General features: G+C 44.0%; 1 protein-coding gene across 1 annotated transcript; it reads left to right on the plus strand.

Annotated features, from left to right (window-relative positions):
• The first annotated feature begins 1688 nt into the window (after positions 1–1688).
• Positions 1689–3249, plus strand: kcna1b (potassium voltage-gated channel, shaker-related subfamily, member 1b). The gene has a single exon (XM_034673139.1). It carries the CDS (start codon positions 1712–1714, stop codon positions 3200–3202), a length of 1491 nt encoding a protein of 496 aa, XP_034529030.1. The 5' UTR covers positions 1689–1711; the 3' UTR covers positions 3203–3249.
• The last annotated feature ends 6104 nt before the right edge of the window (positions 3250–9353 follow it).

Raw genomic sequence — 9353 nt, forward strand, 5'->3', positions numbered from 1 at the left:
TGTCATCTTTTATTTGATAACCTATGTGCAGTATTTGGCTTCCACATATATCAGCTGATTACATATTGATCCGTTTCTTAGTGTTCTGCCGCCATGTCTTTTTCACACAGGACAAGAAATAAATAGATATATAAAACCACTCTGCTGGTTTCTCCCTGTTACCATAGCAACACCGGCGTATTTACACCAACATGCAGGCCTGACTGTCGCAAACAGCCTCAGATTCCTCTAGTCAGACCTCAAACTGGGACCACAGAAACCAGTAGGGGAGTGTTTTTGACACCAGAAGTAAAAACCACACATAGGACGGATTCAAAACTCTAATATTTTATTTATTGTATTGACTTGGATCAGGCAGCATCCTTTGAAATCATTTCCAGGGATTAACTTTTAAGATAATCGATGTTCTCTGAATCAAGCTCAGTCCGGACCTGGTCTCGGATTGTTCTGGTTCTGCAGAAGACCGACGTCCTGGAGCGACAACTGTGTTTTACAGTCTGTCTGCATTGCGTCGAAACCCCCCTCCTCTCCTCTTTCTCACTCCCCTCACTCACTCACTCTCTCCTAACCCCTCCCTCCCTCCCTCCTTCCTTCACTCACTTCTTCTTCTTTCCCCTCTCTACATGAAATCCTGCAATATGCTTCCAATTTACCGGACACACATCCTCTGTCTCGTGCGTCTTTAGCGCGGGATCTTGCAACCGGTTTCCCATTAAAGAAAATCCGCGACTCACCCTCTCTCTCTCTCCCTCCCTCCCTCCTTCTCTCTCTCCCTTTCTCTTTTTTTGTATAATTTTTTACCGCAGCAAAAAAACAGGCAGGAGAGCCGCTTTCTGCTGATGCTGCAGTGTCCAGTCCTCCCAGTTCTCCCCGTCACACTGGCAGCTTGATGTGGGTTTCATTTCTGACATTTCTCCTTCGCCGTCCTCCAGCATGATTTTAACAAATTGTCAGTCAGGATTTCTGCAGCTGAGCCGCGGTTCAAAGCCGTCTGAAGCCTCCTCCGCCTCCTCTTCCTCCCGCTGCTGCTGCTGCAGGCTGCTCCGATCGAAGCTGAAAACCTACACCAAGAGGATACGGATGTTAACCAAGACAACATAGTCTATTAATTTTTCAGATACCCTGTAAAACGATATCAGTATTAAACCTAAGTTGGGAAAGGTGCGCAGGGTGAGGATATACCTTCCATCTGCTGCTGTGACTCAGAACAGGTACGTTTTAACCTTCATTTTTCCTGTTTCAAAGAGCATTGTCATTCTGAGTGAGATCATTTCTGTTCATGTGTATGTATAAAATATTCATCCTGCTGTAGAATAGTTAATGTATGAGGGGGGAACCTGTTTGTCCTGATGTGCGCACAGAGGAAGCGCAGTGGGACTGCAAACTTGAATACTGATGTATGCGGTGAAAATGCAGCACAGGCTGGAGTACAGTACTGCATGATGTTTTTCTGTCGTGCCTGAGCAGATAGAAAACGGGGAGTGTGAAAAGGCATCTATGTGACAAGTCTGTTTCGTCCTCCTGCAGGTGAAGGACAAAGCTTTGCCCGAGAGAAAGATGCTCTGCTCAGAGGTGACGATGCCGACGATGGTGATGATGGAGAGGGAGGCTCTGCACAGCTCCTGGCCTCACTAGAGGCACCTTCGTCCCCGTCCTGCTCCTCCTCACCTTCACACCGCCTCCTCTTCCTGCCCCCCGCCAGCCAGGAAGGATGACCGTGGTGTCCACCGAGAATATGGATGAGACCTCCACCCTGCCGGGACACCCGCAGGACCCCTACCCGCCCGATGACGACCACGACGACCACGACTGCTGCGAGCGGGTGGTCATCAACATCTCGGGGTTGCGGTTCGAGACCCAGCTTAAGACTCTCTCTCAGTTCCCGGAGACCCTCCTCGGGAACCCAAAGAAGAGGATGCGCTACTTTGACCCCTTAAGAAACGAGTATTTCTTTGACCGGAACCGCCCAAGTTTTGACGCCATCTTGTATTATTACCAATCAGGGGGAAGGCTAAGAAGGCCAGTGAACGTGCCACTGGATATGTTCTCAGAGGAGATTAAGTTTTACGAACTTGGCGTGGAAGCCATGGAGAAGTTTCGTGAGGATGAGGGTTTTATCCGGGAGGAGGAGCGGCCTCTCCCGGAGAACGAGTTTCAGCGGCAGATCTGGCTCCTCTTTGAGCATCCAGAGAGCTCAGGGCCCGCCCGGGGGATCGCCATCGTCTCTGTGATGGTTATTCTTATTTCAATAGTCATATTTTGTTTGGAGACTTTACCAGAACTGAAGGAAGACCCCAGTGAACGGATGCGGATAGTGGGGAACAGAACCATATATTACAAACCGAACGTCCTCACAGACCCTTTCTTCGTGGTGGAGACTCTCTGCATCATTTGGTTTTCCTTTGAGTTGATCGTCCGGTTTTTCGCTTGTCCCAGCAAGGCGGCGTTCTTTAAAAACATGATGAACTCTATTGACATCGTGGCTATTATCCCGTACTTTATCACACTTGGAACGGAGCTGGCTGACGACCAAGAAAACAAGGAGAGTAAGGGAGGGGGCGAGCAAGCCACGTCTTTGGCTATTCTCAGGGTGATCCGTCTGGTGAGGGTGTTCAGGATCTTTAAACTGTCCCGACACTCAAAGGGACTTCAGATTTTGGGACAAACTCTGAAAGCAAGTATGCGGGAGCTGGGCTTGCTGATATTCTTCCTCTTCATTGGTGTGATTTTGTTCTCCAGCGCTGTCTACTTCGCCGAGGCCGAGGAGAAGGAATCGTTCTTCACAAGCATCCCAGATGCTTTCTGGTGGGCCGTGGTGTCTATGACCACCGTCGGCTACGGGGACATGTACCCCGTGACCATCGGAGGGAAGATAGTTGGCTCGTTGTGTGCCATCGCTGGAGTGCTAACCATCGCACTTCCTGTTCCTGTCATTGTGTCCAATTTCAACTACTTCTACCACCGGGAGACGGAGGGTGAGGAGCAGGCGCAGTTACTCAACGTCAGCAACCAGAACTTGGCGTCGGAGACCAATTCCAGCCGCCGCAGCTCCTCAGTGGTCAGCAAGTCGGAGTACATGGAGATAGACGAGGACCTGAACAACAGCATCGACAACTTTAGGGAAGCAAACCTTAGGACTGCCAACTGCACGGCGCCCAGCCAGAACTGTGTGAACAAGACGAAGCTGCTCACCGACGTGTGAGGCGGCGTCCAACGCACCGGTGTAAATATTGTAGAAAATAATCTGGATGCTTTATCTCCATTGGTGCATTTTATTCTTCTGTTGCATTCATTCAAACATGTTAAGACTTCAAGAGTTCAAGGAACACATTGTTAATTTATTGAAAGATTAAGGCTCAGTTATGTCACTAAAACAACAACCATAGAGTTGTTTGGCAATAGTTCAAAGACCAGCGGGTGTCGGAGAACTTTTTGATAAATTATGCACTTAATTTAGAAAGTTGTACCATTCATTCACTTATTTATCATTTCATGTTGGAGGAGGGGCAACAGTTGTGCACATGAAGATTACACAGATATCTGATGTTCTGGCAGGAACAGTCGCTTAGAAGACATAGACTAAGACTTAAGACTGTGACTCTAAGACTAAGAGAAGTTGCATCAGGGAAGTGTGAGTATTTGCCACTAACCGTCTGGATGTGTTATCCTCTGCTGCTTTGATTTCCAGACAAAGTTATTGTGTTGTTTCACCGTAAGAAATGTTGGAACCAGTAACTTTGATTGGAGACCAAAGTCAGGTATTTAGGGCTCTGATGTACCACCTTGGTCATTAGTATTTGACCAAGATTTGATGGTATAGTTCAGGCTCAGGCAGTAAAAACAACAATCCTTAATCCCTATCCTCAAAACATGTTGGCTTGTACCAGACAGGGTCTCTCAGCAGCAAGAAAAAGGGAGGTTTATCAAGCTGCCTGATGCATGGAGGTGGGAACCAGAGTTTTTGAGATTCGCTCACGTATTAGAGACTGAAGTCAGATTTTTTTGGTCCCTGTTGCCTTTATTCCCCTTTAAAAGAACAACCATGTTGGATATCGTTTGACAGGGATGTGGAGGCATACCTAAGCGTCTGGATCTTAATTCTAACATCAAAATGTTCTGCTTTTTGTCAGGCAGGATTTGTCATAGTTTGACTCGACATAGGGACCAAAGTCAGGATATTTTTGCCTTTATTTCACCAACTTTGGCCAAACTTGTCTCACACATGTTCTGAAAATTAAGATCACTTCAATTCAAAACGCATGGAGTGCTCTTCTAGTATCTGTAACCATCTTTACTTTGCTTGAAATTGGCAGAGGAACAGCTCAGGTTGAGGCCGGTAGAGAAAAAGTACTTGCAATCTTTTGTCTCTGAGATGTTATTTCAAGAGTTGCAGCTGATCTAAGATGAACTTAGATGATGTATCTTACAAAGAAAACCTTGTTCTGGAGCTGTTTCAAGAAAGACAGATACTGAAGGAAACACATTAAGCCTTTTAAAAAGTGATTCAGTGTAATTGTGGTGGTTCAACAGCAATGCTTCACAATACGGATATGAATGAAAACCCTTAATCTTCAAACATCATTGTGTTTTACTTTTTCACATGATAGTTTATCAAAAAATCTCCCCGACACCTCCCAGAATCTTTGCGCAATAGACTCAACTTCAGTAGAAGAAAACAAAAAGCCTGACTGAGATTTGACGAGCATGTTGGAGGACGACTTTCTATCCTGAAGAAACACATTTCTGAGTGGATTACAGTCGGAGTCTTTCTGAGACACATCCAGGGACATTTTGGGGAAAAACTCAACGCTTAGATCAACTTTTTTTTTTTTTTTCTTCTCAAGGCACCTTATCAGAAACAAACAGGAAGTGTGCCGAGCCTTGTGGAGGATTATCTGCACTGCTGCTGCTGCTACAGGTCGGCTGGAGGTTCCCTGTATGATGCCATGCAACACTCCTTTATATTAAAGCATGTGGAGACTCTCTTCTCTCTTATATCGGCATGCACAAGACGTTACCTCATTTTTATTTTTACATTTTTTCTTCTTTGGCCCTCATCCTCTCCTCCGGGGATCTGTCCCTCATTTGTTTTCACCAAAAGTGCACTGGCTATTTATTATGGTTTCATTTCTTTTAAGCATTTAAGTGTTGAATGTTAAAGCATTAAGGGAACAGGAACACTTCTTTTTCGAAGATCATGGCATGTCAAAATACTAAGCATTATGGCCTAATTAGCTATGGTATAGCTATGTATACTCAATGCATGACTACAGTATTAAATTGCTTGCAGCTGTGGAGGGACCTCGGGAGCTGGGGGATGATGACGATGATTTTCCTCATTATTGTCGAGCTAACGACAGGATACTTTGCATGACGGAGCTAATTGCCGGAGGGGACAAATCTGCTGAAAAAAAAAAAGACAAAAACAATGAAAAAAGAAATCAGAAGAGACAAATCTGATGATGATCTCTGAAAAAATGACATTTCAGAAAATAACATCCTTTCTCATTTATCCAAGGCGTTGATCTTGACGACGGAGTGCATGAGATCATTTTATGTGATTTGTGACCCCGTTTTTATTTCTTGCATTTGTCTTCTAAAAAAAGTTTCAGAGAAGGAAAGCAGTAATATTTAACAAATTTCATAGATATATCTCAAATTAGTTTCTAGTGCCTTGAACCCCGTCTCATTCTAGAATTGACTAAAGTGCCTCCCGTTACAATAGACGTGCAGCTTATCTTCTCCTGCCATAAAGATGCACTACTCCCTGCACATCTGGAAAAAGAGGTTTAAAGTCTAATAGATCAAGATATGAATATATTCCTTGTTCTGAGGCCGGATCTTTGGGCCTTCGTGAACTCATACCTGTCCTGGTTGATGACACATGGCTGCAGTGCACATTTAACAAGACAGTAACATTTACACAAGGGTTATTTTTGTGAAAGCTGGTGAGGAACTTTGGTTATTTCTGCCATCTGTTGGTACAACTTTTTAAAGTTTTGGGTAGTAGTTCAAATACCTTCAGATACCTTATCTTCAAACCTGTGCCCATTCTGACTGTAGCTATGTCCCAATTCAGGGGTACCATCCTTCAAAAGGACCCTACCTTTGTAACCTGCATCGTCTGCTCAGACAAAACTGCGAGACGATCAGATCTAAGGAGGGAGAGACAATTCTAAAGGGCCCGAGAAAGGATTAGAGCACTTGCTGTAGTGGGTGGTAGGGCCCATTGTCATATTGTCAAGCTTTATTGCAATTAGCTAGCATACCTGATGCCTCAATTTAAAGGTTCAAGGCCTCCTTTTGCATTTAATCTATTGCTATTTGATTGAGTTGAAACCCACAACTTGCATTCAGAGTATATTATTGGGCCAGTTGAGAGTCCACCATCTCATTTGAATTGGTGTGCATTGAATCTTGGCATACGTCTGTTCACAAGGGATGTACTCAATGTTGCCTTCATGGCCAGAAAAAAGTAGGAAACATTTATCAGATGCATTTTGAGGAGTGTCTGAAATAAGACACCATTCAATGCACTGTTGCTATGCTATCAGTCTTGAAATGTGTCCTTTGCAGAAAACAGCCAAATCACCTTCTGTGAATATTTGCTGTGAACAAATATTCTAAATTAGAATATGACAGTTGTCAGACTTTTTGCAGATAGTGTGGTTGCTTTTGTACCTCACAAAGAGTTGTCACTGTTAGCTTTAGTCTGTCTCACAGGAGCTTTAAAGCTGATTAGCTATTGAAGCTTACCATCAAGATAACTCACAAGGTAAAGAGATGGTTAGCAGCTAACTGTTTTGGTTAACCGACTCATGGACCGACTATTTCGACTACCGTCTGTCAAAATGAAATTAAAGCTCCTGTAAGTAAGTCTCACTTTTTGTCAGTTTTAGCACTCCCTGTTGACAAAGCAGCTCCTCTTATGTCTTTCCTGATTTTGCCTTGCTCACTGTGAACACTCTTGTGCGACAAAAATCTCAATCTACTCTCTAAAGTTGTGAAACGTATAACTCAATAGTTTCACAACCCACTAAAAACTCCTCAGAGGAGCTTTAAATGCAGAGTTTAACACCCTATACAGCTAACTGGCTTAATTGGGCGGTTAATTCACCATGTTGTGGTGGGGCTAAAACCCTTGTCTCTAAATCTACATAGGACTCATCACTAATCAGCCTCTTAGATTAACTTTTAAACCCACATGCCTAGAAATCTACTAACAGGACAACCACATTGGGGTAAAGGAAAGTAAATAGCACAATTCTATTCCCTGGATTGTCTAATGTTATCAGTTACACAGGGAATGTTTGAGAGATGATATCAAGTGAGAGTGAACGCAGAAATTAGTGCCTGGAATCAGCTGTACTGTCTAACTGCTAAATGTTCAGAGTCAATATGACTGACGGCTACCAAACTATCTGTTCATCTAAAGTTTAAAATTGTTAGGCGTTTCTCAAACTATTTGGTCACACATGCCTCAGATGAGCTAACTTCCTAATCTAGGGGCTGATTGTGGTGTTTCTTTGTTTTTCCATGAATACAAGGATTTAGGATGATGCAGTTCAAGTTTGGGTTCATTTTGAAACTTTAAGCTAATCAGTCAGAATGGGCACAGGTGTGAAGATAAGCCTGAGGTTGAATTTCCCCCTTAAAAGCAAATAAGATGTCACTTTGAAGAAGCATTGTAGGTGTAAAGTGGCTGGTGATAAGGATGGTTTAAATGTCATAAGGCTCATTATTTCCATTTTCTTCAATGTGCAGATAAAAGTATGAAACCCTACATACTGTGTGCTTACAGGGCTGTAGCAAGGATTTTAAAGGTGCTACGGTACCACAAAAGCCTGCATAACAAAGTTCAGGCCATCTTCATTGGTAGCTACGGTCCTGACATGAAATTTTAGAAGGACTCTTAGAGATCTGCTGCACAATCAGCAACTCTTGTGCTTCTCTTATAAACTGCCGTTGCCAGAGGAGCATTCTTACAGTAAAATCAGGCAAACAGCGTCCTCTGGCTGCAAAAACACTGCCGCTCTCATTCCTGGGACCAAAACCTCCTGCTGAAAATAAGATCCTTTTATGTCTTGTTGTATTGAAAAACTGGGAAAAGTGAGCCTTACACGTCCACTGCCTTTTCCTCTGACGTGTACCACGAGTCATACCGTCACCAGTCTCACAGATTTGAACCACCCGAGCTTCGGTAGCCTCTGGATGATATTAATGCAGTTTTATCTCAGCTTGATTAGGGCTTACACTGTCCAACATGTCCTCAGTGTTAATTATAAAGAAATTAGAGAGAAATTAGGGAGGAAATATCTGTTTCCGATGCCTGCGAGAGCTCATCTGTGGATGCTGCTGCAGAGAGATAATGAATGTGACCACAGTCAGTGTTTCTTTCTCTGCAGAGCGGCGTTCAGCTCAACATTACCACAGGCATTAGTCACTCTGCATGCCAGTAAAATGGCTGCTGCTGCTGCTGTGTTGTTGTGAGGATGGAGCACATGGTTGTCTGTGCAGCATGTTTTCAGGACAGCACGATGTTAAACGACAACATGAGGAGTGATTAATGGAAGAGGAGGGATGTTAGAAGGAACCACGAGAGCAAGGGATGTGTTGACTCAGTCTGCTCTGATGAAACAGTTACTAAAACAAGCACATGGGCTTACATTTCACTCTGCAGTTTGTGCATATCATTTTGGTCTTGCTTCAATTGTGATTTAGAGTGTTAATCATTAATGTGACGTGTGAGGGGTTCGCCCGCCAGATTCATGAAATGTGACACTTTAATGCCAAGGTCAGACTTCACAATCTTTTGTCCGTCACGGTGGTCACTCTGTCAGATCAGGCAATCATAGAGCCATAAATTTGTGCCGTGAATTCGTGACTTGACCGACACACATGACAGACTACACGGTGGTTACCTGACCAATCATCAGGACTGACGTGATGACATTGGAAGGACAAGAGGCTGAGCTAGACGACATCTGTGAGCGCTCACAGCAGTTACTCACCGGGTTGCTTAAGTGCGTGTAGTATTTCTCACCAACGAAACCCTACGTCTGTCAGATCAGGCTATAATCGTGCTTACGATGTGTAGCCTGACCTCAGCATAAGGGTGTGACATGAAGAATATCTGGTCCTTTTTGTCCCCCAGCTTGTCAGTTACAGCAGCAAGGTCGGAGGCCAAACTCTGAAAAACGTGAAGCTGCAGGCATGCTTTTATTTCAGTTATTCACACACTCTCCTAGCTTACTGTTTTTGATTAAAGTCATGTGAGGTTCGAAGAGTAGGAACGGCCCTGTGTGAGGAAGGTCTCGGTCAGTGGTTGATAAGAGGACTTTGAATCTGGAGAC

The sequence above is a fragment of the Notolabrus celidotus genome, chromosome 21 (genome assembly GCF_009762535.1).
Source record: "Notolabrus celidotus isolate fNotCel1 chromosome 21, fNotCel1.pri, whole genome shotgun sequence".
Taxonomy (NCBI): Eukaryota; Metazoa; Chordata; class Actinopteri; order Labriformes; family Labridae; genus Notolabrus; species Notolabrus celidotus.

Bases quoted from the DNA above. Each gene is read 5' to 3' on its own strand.
- kcna1b (XM_034673139.1), top strand. From the start codon at position 1,712: ATGACCGTGGTGTCCACCGAGAATATGGATGAGACCTCCACCCTGCCG.